Consider the following 14393-nt stretch of genomic DNA (forward strand, 5'->3'; position numbering starts at 1 on the left):
GTGACGTAGAGTGGCGTGGCGCCGACTGACGCCGCTGGGCCTGAGGTGTGGAGGAGGTGGGGGGTGGGCGCAGAGGGCCACAGGTGCTGTTCTGTCTGTGCTCAGGAGCGCGTAGAAAAGGAGGCGGGGGATTACGTCTCTTTCTCTCCCCTTTTCAGATTTTTACCGTCATAGCCCTCAAACACACCCTCAGGTCGCGTGTGCTGGTGCCCACTGGTCTGTTGTGTGCCATGGCCCCAGGCAGCGCCTGGTTTGAGGGAACGTGGCGCACGCAGAGATCGGGCCCAGTGAGGGGACGGCAGGTGCTGACCGGGCGGGTGGGACAGGAGGAAAAAGCCCCTAAAACAGACAAAAAAAAGGGGAGAAGAGGAAGGTGGCAGGCGTGGTCATCGTTGGGTGGCTGCTCTGAGCTTCCAGATATGCAGTCTGTGGGCCAGCTGCCCCAGAAATCTGTGTTGCATCTCTGGCATACAGACAGTATCGCCAGCTCAGGTAAGACGTCATCCCACCACCTTCTAGGTGACAGGAACCGAAAGCTGGGGGTGTGCGGCAGTTCCTGTGCCGTTTCTGAGGAAAAGTGAAGAACTTTTCCCCCGGCAACTTTCAGTTACCAGAATAATCAGGTGAAGCAAGTCCGCAAATGGTGCAAAATGAACTAGACTGCAAGAGTGTGCTGTATTTTATGCATTTACCTTTGGGGTATAAATTTAAAATACAGGATGAGGCTACTAGGGTTACACCAGTCCAGTTTCTGCCACCATTTTATGGTTAATTGGCAATGAAGCTCCTTTGCCCACGGGTAAATAACTGGTGTTGGTTGGTCTTCTTGGTAGATAACTATTCAGATGTGGTCTAGTATGGCAAATGGGATATCACACTGCAAGTTAACAGTTACACCTCTGGTCCAAAGGTGTATACCAGTAACATCCGTGATTTAAAAAAAAAAAACCAAAACCATAAACAGACATGAGAAGGAAAATTTCCAGTCGTTTCCATTTTGTTTGCTCTGTGAACCTGACAGCTCCTTGGGTGAACAAGGTATTAAAAATTAACTGACACTGTTTTCGTCCTGCTTAGGTGCGAGCAGCTTGTGTCAGCGGTCATTGGCTGCATCAAAACGAGCTGGCTCAGTAGGGCCCATTATTTACTTTCTAGCACAGTTGAATATAACACTATAGGATCAAAATGTTTCCTTGTTCTTGTAGGAAGGGAGACGGCTTCCCACGGTACTCTGAACAGCAACAGAGGAGAGACAGCTCTTAAAACCACATTAATTACCAGAAGCAACAGGTCTGAAGACCATCTGATGTTACTTTTTGTTACTGATTCACTTTGGGGCAGGGAGCGTGCCTGTCTGCTGGCATGAATGAAGCCAGAGGTCCATGTTGATGTGGGTTTGCGCTTGTGTGTCTGAGTGAGCCCACCAGCTCACTCTCAACTGCTGGTGACTGGGGAGTGATGCCCATGTGGCTCCTAAGCAGGGTCACACGCGGGGTGGCTGTGCTGACCCAAGGGTAAATAATTTCTCCATTTCAGGAGGACATGAGTCTGAGGGGGGTTGCTGATTTGTGAGGTTGCTTCATGCCCCAGCTGCGCCCTCTGGTCAGCCCAGATCTGTCCATTCCCATGATGGACCTGGGAAATCCTCTGGGGAGCCGCAGCCAGACCCTGCCTGCAAACCGCTCTCCAGAGCTCCCCTTCCCATGGCCCCCCCAAAGTGTGTGTCGGGGCTCGTAGCAGATGTGAAGATGGTGCAGTGTTGGGACATTCTCACCACCGTTCCTGCCCTAAGGGTGAAAATGCAGACACTGGGAATGGCCAAAACCAGTAATTCCTGCCAAAGATAGCCTTGTTTTGTTGCTGGTTCCTGCCCATATGAGTGCAGATGGCCCAGCTGTACACGCATCTCATGGGATGTGGACTAGCGGGGGGCTGTGGCAGGCAGGGTGTGCTCTGTGGTGGCAGCTCCTGCCACGCTTTGAAGCTGTCGATAGTTGTAGCAGAGCTGCTGTTACAGGTGGCCCCAAGGGTGCTTTCGGCCACGGCAGATGTACCCAGACCTGCTCACCTCGCTTCTGCCACCAGGCGCGCTCCTGTGCAGCTTCTCCTGCACAAATACCTGCTCACTGAGGCAGGAGCAGAGGTTTTGGTGAGGGGTCACGCTCAGGGCTTTGCCTTTACCTTCTTAGGACTTACCTGCCCTATTTTGTCCTCTTGACATGCTGCATAAGAGCAGTAGGAAGGAGGAGTGTTGGGGACAGCGATTCTCTTTTGAAATGTGAACATCCAATGGCCAACACATTGATTGCTCCCAGACCCACAATCAGAGCCTATGGGTGCTTCCTTCCAAAGGACATGAGTTTGACAAGAGTCTCTTGTCTCTGCACACTACTCCTTGTCTCTAGGTCCCACAGCAGTGCCTCTGCCTGGCTGCCTGTTGTGCTTTGCACTCCCACTCCTGCTTGCTCCACAGCTTTGCCTGCCTGCCCAGCTTCAGCAACAAAGCCACCGCAGGCAGACAACCAGCAGAGAAAGGCACTGCAGCAAGTAAAAGCAGTGAAATTAGGAACTGGGGAGGTATGATGAGATGGGCTGCTTCTAGGAAAGGCTTCCTGATGACCATAGCTCAATTGGACTGTGGAAGAGCAGCAGGGAAGAGAGTAAAGGGAAAAGCTGTAGAAAATACCAGCAGTCTGTGTCAGCAGAGATGGACTAGGGGTTGGACTAGATGATCTCCAGAGGTCCCTTCCAACCCTGACCATTCTGTGATTCTGTGACTAACCCAATGGGATCCTAACCTCTAAATTCCAGCATTCATGTGGACCTGCTCACTGTAACAGAGGTTGTTAAATGCTCCCTTGACTTACAGAGTCCCAGGCTGCATCCCCGAAAGTTATTCAGTCCAATGCACCTCATAGTTGCTGCCAGCTCACACCTCTCTTAGACCTTCCCCGGAGCAGCCAGGGGTAGGAGGCAAAATGCAAGGATTAGCCAAGACTTGACGTTGCACACAGCCTCTTTACACTAAGACCGTGGGCGCTCCTGTGTTTGTCTCATCTCTTAACCTTCCCCCACCCCCTTTTGTTTCCCCTGCTCAATAGTAACCAGAAACACAGCCTCCTCAGTACACGGGCATTTCCTGATACTTAAAACATCACTCCAAAATTCTCAAATTTCTTATACAATGTGGAAAGCCACAGGAAGACAGAGTAACATTATCTCAGAAGAATTTTGTTTAAACTCTGTCACACCACCTACTAAAGAGGGAGTTGGCTATCTAAACTCTGCTACTCAATTTATTATGAAATTATTACCAAAGTCCTGGGCTTACTGCTCATCATAAATGTATCACCATTAATGACTCAACAGTAAGCTGAGTAACAAATGGGGTACTTGAGGCCATGCTTTGAACTTTAGGATATCACACACAGGATGGCTGAGGTGGAAAGGGACCCATGAAGGTCATCTGCTCCAACCCCTCTGTGCAAGCAGGTCCACCTAGAGCCAGTTGTCCAGGACCGTGCCCAAATGGTTTTTGTACATCACCAAGGATGGAAACTCTATAGCCTCTGTAGGCAACCTGTGCCAGTGCTCAGTCACTCTCACAGTAAAAAAGTGTTTCCTGATGTTCAGAGGGAACCTTGTGTTCCAGTTCATGCCCATGGCCTCATGTCCCATCAACCCACAAACCTGCATAATCAGAGATTGCTTCACTCCTCACCAGCTATGGCCATGTACAGGAACGAATGCCTTTAAAATCACATCCTGCAGCACTACCAGGGGAAACACCTTCCCCATTACGAAGGTGAATAAGTCCATCCCCGGCAGGAATTTGACTCCTGTTTGAACCGATACTGCAAATTTGCATGAAGTCTGCCAAAACAGCCATGTGTCACAGGAATTTTTGCAAGGCGTCCATGAAGCATGTTCTTGTTAAGCCTCTTCAGGGTGACGCCCTCCAATCAGCCACCAGCCACCTTACACCAACCACAGGTTGAACTGTTTTTGAGGAGAGGAATGGCAATAAAGGATTACACTTGTAGAGTTGTTTTAAAAATGGCACATTCGTATAGATTTAGAGCTCCTGTGTTCTCTTACTGTAGAAATGAACCCAGGTATTTATTAATTTCTACCTTTATAACCACTTTTTAATTCAATTAGCTTTGCTATGGGGGGGGAAATGAAATACATCTCTATTATCTTCATTTTTTCTCTATTTAATGAAAAGTAAAATTTTCGTTCATGAAAGTTCACCTCTAAGAAAGGTCCTGTCCTGCTCATCACAATTGCCCTAAGAGTTCTCAAGGGAGGAACTGAAGGTCTGAGTAGCTGTAGGCGCTTCCGATAAAAATTCGCAGTGTGAGATTGCAGGGTAAGCACACGCCTGCAAATTTCGCTGAAATAACGAGCATTTAAAGTAATTAGCAATACTAATGTTTTAAACATCATGTTAAAACTTGGGCATTCAACATCCCATTTGCGCCCCTCAGATCTGTTATTTCAGGCTGTGGGGAAATTCTGGAAAACAATACTGCTTTGAGTATTTTAGGATATTCTTATTCCTCAGGAAGCTACAGTTTTGGGGGGGATACAAAGAGAGATTTTGTCTGTCTTTCAATGAAAGCTCAGAAAGCTGAAGCAAAAATTATTCACCAGACCATTGACTGAAAATTGCAATATTTATGGGCAAATCTCCCAAAAGTTATCTCCAACTACAGTCCTTTGGGAACTAGCCCATTTTCTAGGTCTTCTTTATAGCTGTTCCACTTTACCCTGTGAGATGGAAAATAACCTCAACACTTCCCAAAGGAAGTAAAACTTGAAAGCGTTAGTTTTACTTCCAGTTCAGGTTGATTCTACAAACCTGAAACGTGTTATTCAGAATCTGCTTTCGTCATGGCTAAGCGAGTGCATTCATCACCAAGACACTTTGAGGCGCTCCTGCTGCTGGAGCTGAAGAGTATTTTCCAGCCTGTCTTAGCCTTCATGATGGATGGAAGACACCACTTTCTCCTTCATTTCTTTGGGGTGCAGGAAGGAAAGCAGAAGAGAAGTAACTGCCTTCATTTATTGTCACCCAGTCAGTCTGACACTCTCATACCACAAGAATACTAACTAGTAATATTTTGGCAAGGAACAACTTCCTTTTTCAAAAGTTGTATTTAAAGCAGCCTAATAAGCAGTTTCTGACCATCTTTCAGACCCTGAGGCTATGAACCTTTGGGACTGCATCCTTTATTTTGTAGGTGTGACAACTCCCCCTGTGCCAAGAAGAGTGCTCCTCTTTCTCTCTGGTATTGAAAATGTTCCTGAGCGCGTGAAACAGAGAAAACAGCAAAGGCAATTCTACATTCACACACACACAAAAGTTCACAGGAAGCACAATCCTTAAAGGAAGATATGGCCTTGGAGCTAATGGATAAATTCCTGACTGCATGTTCCCTTTAATCTGGAAGTTCTGACTCCAAATCATTGAGAAATAAAGATGTAATGAACTACATATAAGCACCTGGAAGGCATCAGTCAGACCAGTAGCAAAGGCTTATAGAATCATAGAATGGTAACAGAGTTGGAAAGGACCTTAAAGATCATCTAGTTCCAACCCCCCTCCCATGGGAAGGGACACCTCCCACTAGACCAGGTTGCTCAAAGCCCCATCCAGCCTGGCCTTGAACACTTCCAGGAATGGGGCATCCATAACTTCCCTGGGCAACCTGTTCCAGTGTCTCACCACCCCCAGAGTAAAGAATTTCTTCCTAAATATCTAAATAAATGTAAGTCTACCCGCTTTCAGTTTAAAACTGTTACCCGTCGTCCTGTCACTACCCTCCCGGATAAAGACTCCCCCCCCCAGCTCTCCCGTAGCCCCCCTTTAAGTACGGAAATGCTGCTCTAAGGTCTCCCCGGCGCCTTCTCTTCTCCAGGCTGAACACCCCCAACTCTCTCAGCCTCTCTTCATAGGAGAGGTGCTCCAGCCCCCGAATCATCTTTGTGGCCCTCCTCTGGACCCGCTCCAACAGGTCCATGTCCTTCTTATGTTGGGGGCTCCCGAGCTGGATGCAGTACTCCGGGTGGGGTCTCACCAGAGGGGAGTAGAGGGGCAGAATCCCCTCCCTTGACCCGTTGGGCACGCTGCTTTTGATGCAGCCCAGGATGTGGTTGACTTTCTCGGCTGCCCGCGCACATTGCTGGCTCATGTTGAGCTTCTCATCCACCAACACCCCCAAGTCCTTCTCCTCAGGGCTGCTCTCAAACCATTCCCCCCCCAGCCTGTATTTGTATTTGGGATTGCCCTGACCCACGTGCAGGACCTTGCACTTGGCCTTGTTGAATTTCATGAGTTTTGTACAGGCCCGCCTCTTCATCCTGTCCAGGTCCCTCTGGGTGGCATCCCTTCCCTCCAGCATGTTGACCGCACCACGCAGCTTGGTATCATCAGTAAACTCGCTGAGGGTGCTTGATGATGTACAGAAAATAAGCAGCTTTGCTTCAGCACATTCTTTGGATGGGCTGATGCACTCCTAGGTGACATTAATGAACAGCCAGGACAGTAACCAGACATCACCACCTGTGCCACTGTTCGGTGGACAGCATCCCTCATTTTGGGTGTGCGGATACAAGTGCAATCACTGCTTGGATGGCAGAGCACCTAGAGCAACAAGTGTTACTCTGCTGTCTCCTATTTTATCATTTCACTGTATGTTGTGGTTTAACCCCAGCTGGCAACTAGGACCACTCAGCCGTTCACTCACTCCCCCCCCCGCCGGTAGGGTAGGGAGAAAAAGGAGGGGGGGGAACACTAGTGAGTTGAGATAAAGACAGTTTAACGAAACATTAAAAAAAAGATTGATGATACGAATGATGCTAATGGTAAAAGAATATACAAAATAAAGTGATGTAACACAAGTTGCTCTCACCACTGGCCTGTGCCGAGCAGTGATAGCAGATTCCTGTCCCCCTGCCAACCCCCTTTTATATACTGAGCACAATTTCTATGGTATGGAATATCCCTTTGGCCAGCTTGTCCTGTCTATGCTCCCTCTCAGCTTCTATAGGAAGCTGAAGCTGAAAAAGTCCTTGACTAATATAAACATTGCTTAGCAACAACTAAAACAATATGTGTTAGCAGCATGATTCTCATACTAAATCCAAAACACAGCAGCTACTAGTAGGAAAATTAACTCTATCCCAGCTGAAACCAGGACACTGTAGTAAAGCAGCAGGAAATGCCGTGACAATTTTGCACGCAATTCACAGGGAAGGTTAATTATGACTTATTTTACAAGTGAAGTGCTGTGGAGTGGCTTTGGCAAACAGCTTAGGGTGTGCCTGTATAAATCCCGCAACACTGTTCACTGCAGCTTTATTATTTCTTAGTTCTGTTGAGCTAGATAAGCACTTCATCTGTCTCTCACTTGGTGTCAGCCTGCCCCAAACATTCCTGTCTGGTTTGTGATGGACAGCTGAACAGTTTGCCAAGATTATTAAAAAAGTATGAGACTTTAAACAAGCTTTGTGAAGGATGAAGATACGCTGGAAACCCCAGCAAAGTTTCTTAAGAGTGTCTGTGGGTTATTTCAAAGTAACTACATAGCAGGAGCAATAAAATGCACAAACTCAGGGACAAGGATGTTACTCTATACTATTTTAGGAATGACTCCAAACAATAAGATGAACTGGCAGGAACAGTGAGTGGCATAAGGCTTTCAGCCAGACATCTTTCCTTGCAAAATTGTGGCAACTCCAGCTCCAGTGGCATCAACAGAAATGGGAAGAAAAGAGACTGAAGCATTAAACAGCTGCTATAAAAATATGCTAGTATTTGTCAAAGTTACAAACTTAGAATTAATAGAGGACAACAAGGGTTTCATACAGGAACAACTGAATGATCTAGAAAATAGCATAGTAGGAACAGAACAGGATTTAAGATCAAACACTTCTTTATTGGGAATATCTGGCGATACTCCGTACTCCAGCTGATGACAGGATCTACAGGAGGCTGCAGCAGGGAAGGTAATTTCCATCAATGGACTAAATGCTAATGCCACCCTACAAACCCTGTTAAGACCCCATCTGGAAAAGCACGCATGTTTCCGTTCAAGGAATATTCTTTCCTGTTATAGGAAAAATGAACTGAAAATCTGCAGTAATGGGGCAAGTGGGTGTAACACAGCCTGTCCTAAAGGCTGCAAGAGCCTCCTTACACAAGTTTACGGAAATAAAGGTAGAGGAAGTATTAACTAGTTGTTGTGAATGCCTTAAGGGGTTAAATACAATGGGAAGGGAAATAACTAGATAGAGAACAATATCAGCACAAGATCAAATGAATATAGTCTAGCCAAGAAGAAATTCAGGCAGCTACTTTGAAGGTTTGTAACCCCTGGAGCAGAGGAGGAGTGGGACAGCCTTCCCGTAGGAAGAGCAGGAGGAAACACCCCATACAGACCCTATTGGGTTGTAAGATAAATCTCAGAAGGGGTTATAAGACACGGTTAGCTGCCCCAGGATGGGACTGAACTTCATATCCCAGGTGATATTTTCCAGTATGTACTCCTACTTTCCTTTCTTCTGTGGCCTTGCAATGAAGTATGCAAGGCTGAAAGTAACCCACCCCACTCCCAAACCTTTTCACCTTTGATTTGCCGTGTGGGACATGACTTGTCATAGAAAAGGCTGGTATGGGAGAATGAAGAAGAAATAACTTCCACTTTCTTTAAACCGCCTACAAAGACTGGATCACCAAGAGAATACTTAATGGGATTCATTGTCTGAATGTTCACGGGCTTGAACGTTGTTACCAGCACGGAAGTAGATTTAAAAAGAAAGAAAAGAAAGAAAAGAAACTGGCAGAACTGGATAAACTGGTGCTCTACGCCTACCGAAATAAAGGAAATCACCTCAAATAAGGCAGTCCTCAAAGCAGTCACTTTCAGAGGAACAAGTTGGTTGTGGCATAGGGCCAGCTACAGGGGAAAAAAACCCCTGTAGGAACAACTGGAATGAAAAAATCTGCATAACGATGACATGGGAAGGACTGGAAATGGATGGGATTGTTTGAACTAGACCGCGTTACCCAGGCTCCTGTCTATAGCAAAGGGCTGGCAGCGCCCTGAAGAAAACAGGTGCTGAACCTGCTTCTACCAACCTATTTTTGGGGGCTGCTGCATGTGATCTGCCACCATGAGGTAACTGTTGACCCAGCCTCTGCTCAAGCATGCAGTTTAGGTGAAGATTTATCATATGCCACCAGTGTGAAAGAAATGAGCCACATACGGGCAGCTGGCTGCCCCTCAGAGCCGAGTCTTTCACTTGCCAGCCACAGCTCTCTCAGACAGCACACAGATACTGGCATATTCGATAAGAACAATTTCCAACTCCAGACTCTCAGCAAAATTACTCCGTGCCTCAGCATCCTTCCCCAGGTTTGATCAATTCAAGATTCAATTCCAGAACTATGGTTTTAAATTTGCTAATTTTTTCCAAGTTAAAAATCAGTAGGAACATCTTTATTCTTCATAAAGGGATTACATACAATCTCACAGGAGCTGACCTTGCACATGTGTCATATAAGACTTTCCTCAAACTTATTCCAGTCCTTGTAAGGACAAACCTGAGCAGGGGAAGAGGCCATCTGCTCCAAGGATCAGGCACAGCTGAAGGTACCACCAATCTCGCTCCAGCAATGAACACTGTACTGCCGTCCCTCTTGCTAGCCCCAATGGTTTTACGACTATTAAATTAATTTGGTGGTAATGGTTTTTTGGGTTTTGGCAACTTGCCAGTTTTCTAAATAAAGACTCAGATTTTCAGAAACCTTCCTTTCTTCTTCAGTAATGCACCCAAATGCCTCAGAATTAAAAATCCAAGCTAGTTATTGCTGTAATTATAAAAAAAATAATGCTGAAGGAGGTGATAATGTAGAGGTTAAGAGTTTTATTTCTAAACTCATTTTGAGCGAAAGGCATAAAATTACCTTTTTAATATTATAAATAACTGAATGGAACAGTCAGGGAAAAACTTAATATTAGCAGGGCACAGTAGGGATCCCACTTGACAGAAAAAAAGGTTATTTTCCTGAAGTATCATACCGTTACTACTGTGAAAAAAACACCAAGAAAATTTTCCTGGACTCCAGCTGAGATGGAAGCCAGCCAGCAGATAGCTTTAATCATTGTGGAGAATTTATACTTACACAGAGAAGCTCAAAATACAGCTTTTTTGTAGAGAAAAAGGCTAATCACTCTCATGTTTTTATAGCTGCTAATAAAACATTGGCTTTCTCTGACCCTTTTCATTCAAAGTGCTTTATGTGTTAAAAAAAAAAAAACAAAAAACAAAACCAAACCAAACCACTACACAATTTAGACATTATTTCCAACAGTTTCTTCCGCAGGGCTCTGTTGGCCATTCTACACCATTCACCATTTTTGTTACCCTTATGCTACAGGTCTTTGAGAAAATGGGGGCTGTGGACCTACGTCTTGCAAAGATTCCAGGCTAAATGATTTAGGAAAGTGAGAACTGCAGTTTTAATTATGTATGGGCTCCAATTAACTTTTTGAGGTGGGAGCCCAAGCGCCTTACAGCTTGACCCATGAATGAGGATTCTGTTTGGGATGAATGGTCTCTGTTTTCATCTCCTCCCACCAGTGTGGAGCTGTAACACATCCCAGCAGAGCCACGTATTTTTTAAGCGAAGCACAGTCTGCGGATTGTAAAAGGTGGTGAGGGTGGCTGCCTGTCTGTCAAAAAGAAGTAAATGGTGAAACAGGGCAAGGGGATACCAGGGAGCTTTAGAAATCAGTTTGAAGCATCCGTTTCGCCATTCTGAAATACAGTAACTCCGTAGAGCTCCCCGCTCCTTCAGAGGCAAACACTGCCTCTTCCACACGGGAACCCACCCACCTTCTGCCAGGTTTTAGAGATGTGTTCAACTACAGCCAACGTTTTCTCTGCCTCTGTGGACAGTATCTTCCAGTGTTCTCAGCGTCAAAGAAAGGCTGCTGAGCATTAAAGTATTTTTTTCACTCCATGCACAGGAGTTTAACAGCAGCGCACTCCAAATGCATTCAAAATATTATGCAGAAAATAAGGCAAGAAACAAGGAAAAAAAATACAGCTTGTTTATTTTGTGGAAAAGGGGGAAGACGACACTGCAATCCTCTTAAATTCAGGTCAATTGAGGATTATCAAATGTCGTTCTGCTGAAGAAGCTCATAACTCATAAGGAGGTACCGGATATGTGGGATAAATGACCAATGCGTGGACATCACTGTACTTAGACAAATAAGGGTGGTAGGCAGAACAATTCATGAGGTTATGAATTAAGCAAAGAGGAGTGAAGAGGGTTTTTTGTCATGCCACTAGATGGCAGGAGGAGATGCTTTTACACCACTTGTGTACATCTGCACCATTTTGAAGGTATCTTTCCTTGTGCGACAGAACACCTGGGGCCTAACTTCACCATTAATATACGGGATAAAAAGAAAAAAAATAATCTATTCAGCGAGTACCAGTGCTAAGTTGATTCAAGCCTTTTGGAAAAAGTGTTCATATATAGATATATAAAAACACCTGTTTACACTGGGTTGTTTCTGTAAAATTGGGAAACCCTATTTGAGACGAAATTAATTCTATTTCCATTTCCCACTCATACGTAGGGCACAAGGTTTACAAGACTTAGAGCTACTGTATTCTGATGGGAAGCAGAGTGCTAATATAATTTTCTGCAAACTGTTCAGAAGAGATGGATGAACAGATTCAGATAATTACAAGGGATAGCAATATCCTGCCTGCAGCAAGACGAGCTATATTTTGAGAAATGAAAATGGTCTGCAGTCATTTTTCACCCTGTCTCTCCAGAAGCAGTAAAAGAGCAAAGTGCAAAAGGCAGAACATTTTTGATCGCTTTTGAACACCATATACTTTGTGTCTCAGCATTAAAAGCATGAACTGACCAGCACCTCACTGTTTCCTATATTATACATTATATTACACGACCAAAAGAAAAGGGAGGGTCTTCTCTTCCAGCTCAAACTTAATCAATGAAAATTTCACCTGTCTGGTTATGATGCTAACCATAACCCTGCCCTTCTCTCTCCCTCAGCCCACAGGGAAGCATCACACCTCTCAGCTTGCACCATCCTTGAAATTAAACGTGCTGCAGCTGCACCACACTGCTTCCCCGCCTTTCACAAATCCCTCCTTCCTTCCCCAGTCTAAGAAAGGCCACACTCTCTAAAGGCTCTCTTGTACAGCTCCCAGCAAGTTACTTTTCTTGGATGTAGAACAGGCTTATCATCTCCTTATTTCCAGCCATTTACTCACACTTTTCAGAAGTAATCACTGGCTTTTTTATCTTCTAAGAGGTAAAACGGGTAAAAATTCAATGCAACTGATACACTTTCCTCCTCTTGCATGCCCAGTTAACTGCCCATCTCTTACACGGCAAACTCTCCTGAGCAGCAGTGACCTCACCTGCTCTCCTAGAGCGTAAACGAGCATCAACTGTTTAAAATTAAATTCTTCTCTGTGTTTGGAGTAATCTGTGGTGTTAGCCAAGATGCACTCAGAAAGTCAGGTAGATGTGTCATGCTTTCAGTACTTTAGGATATGCCAAACCTCACTTGCTGCCAGAGGTGAAGGTGTTGAGTGCGCACACTACATTCCTTTAACAAATATGCTATGCAACCAGCTGGTTCTCTTTGGAGAAATGGACGTTAATTTGGCAAACATCTTTCCCAGTTGACTATCTGAGAGCGTGATGCCTTCAAGAGGACTTGGCTAATTCCCAATGCAAAACAGAAGCTGTGGCTCCAAAATGATTCTATCGGTGTTTCCTTGCCTGGTACGTCATGATTTGTTACAGTCCAGCATTTCAGCGTAAGTTGGGAACAAAGACACTCAGGTGCCTGCATCTGATTTTCATGTAATACTGTTTGTAAAAAAGATATCTTTATGGTCGTAAGCTACTGAGCCTGCACAAACAAACTTACCTTTCACAGCTTCACACAGACTTTGCTTTGCTGATTTTGGAGTTTGATTTGCTTTCTGCTGGTCTTGTCTTTTGCAACTTGCCATCTCCCCCTGGACCAGCTGCAATATTCTTCAAAGGTCTGAAGGACGAACCAGGCGTTTGTAAAAAGTTAAAGGACAGCACTAATACTCTGAATCTGAGCATCTCTCCCCTCCCAAATGTAACAGACATCAAAAAGGACACTAACTACTTACTCAGTGTCTGCTTACCAGCAGGTGCTTAGATGTTTTATATTTCCACACAGACAAATTTCAAAAACTTGAGCCTCTTCCCGATCAGTAATGCTCCTCTGCTGACAGGATGTGAAGCAAGATGCTGGCTTTGCAAGAAAAAAAAGTTCAGGAGTGCCTTCAAGTGAGGCTGGGTCAGAACAGGCGCAGCAGCAGAAGAGACAACTTTTCTCTTGGAATAAAGACATCCTGGGGACTTTGCTGTCCCACTGCTTGGGCTGCAAAACCCACAGCAGAACATCTGCACAAGAACTCCAGGGCTAGCTCACAGAAACAGCTCCTGCAGTCCAGAAGTCTCTCTTCAATTACAGCCAGTGTAAGAACCCACAGAGGTGGCTCACCAACGTGACTGTTCCAGGCACCCCTGCTAAGCATCACTAATGCCTTCCACCTCCCTCTCTTCCCAAAAACCTGCCAGTCAGTATTAAGGGGCACATAGTGATGTTAATGTTACTCAACCAAGTACAGCTGTGCTCAGGAACAGGTTTACCCTGGTGGGGGGTGCTTTCATGTTTTGTTTGTGGGTTTCTGTGTGTTTTTTGTTTGTTTGTTTTGTTACTTTAAAAAACCCCACCAACTCTCTAGCCCTCAGAGAACAGGGTAGATGTGAAAGGTGAGCTCTCTTTTCCAAGGCCAGTCAGCCCACGTGAGGAGGTGGCAGAGAGGAGACTTCTGCACCGGTTGCCACACTGCTGGGCACTGGAGGGGGGAACAAGCCAGGACTGATTCTTCTGCTGAAGCCTGGATTCCAGTAGGATCTCTCCCTCCAGCTCACCTCAGGCTCTGGGCTTTTCAAACTGCAGCAGCTATGGAGAGGGCACTGAAAAAGCCAGATGCAAGGTTCTTTTAAGTAGAGTTGAACACAAAACAGTTTTCCTAAAAAGCGTCAATTTCCTTGTCTCCAAGGGGTGGCATTTTCCCCAGAGAGCTTACATGGAAGAAAAAACAACCCATATTCAGAGTGCTTACCGTCCTCATTCTTCTGATACCATTTCAAATCAGACCGTGATGATCTGGCATCCTGGTTAGTTAACCTATGCTTGAAGGCTTCATGTACTCCTGAATCCTCACTGTGTTCATCTTACAGTATACATCCTATGTTTCTGGGGACAGGATGCTTTACAAAT

At 45.3% G+C, this 14393-nt stretch overlaps 1 protein-coding gene across 1 annotated transcript in view; it reads right to left on the reverse strand.

Moving 5' to 3' along the window:
• YEATS4 (YEATS domain containing 4) overlaps positions 1–13080 on the reverse strand; it is an 18298-nt gene extending 5218 nt beyond the window's left edge. The window contains exons 1-2 of the mRNA XM_009887833.1: positions 12996–13080; positions 167–339 (exon numbers count right to left, since the gene is read on the reverse strand). Coding sequence (XP_009886135.1) covers positions 167–339; positions 12996–13080 — 258 coding nt within the window. The remainder of the gene's footprint in view (positions 1–166; positions 340–12995) is intronic.
• Positions 13081–14393: the final 1313 nt, after the last annotated feature.

The sequence above is a fragment of the Charadrius vociferus genome, unplaced genomic scaffold (genome assembly GCF_000708025.1).
Source record: "Charadrius vociferus isolate BGI_N301 unplaced genomic scaffold, ASM70802v2 scaffold125, whole genome shotgun sequence".
NCBI lineage: Eukaryota > Metazoa > Chordata > Aves > Charadriiformes > Charadriidae > Charadrius > Charadrius vociferus.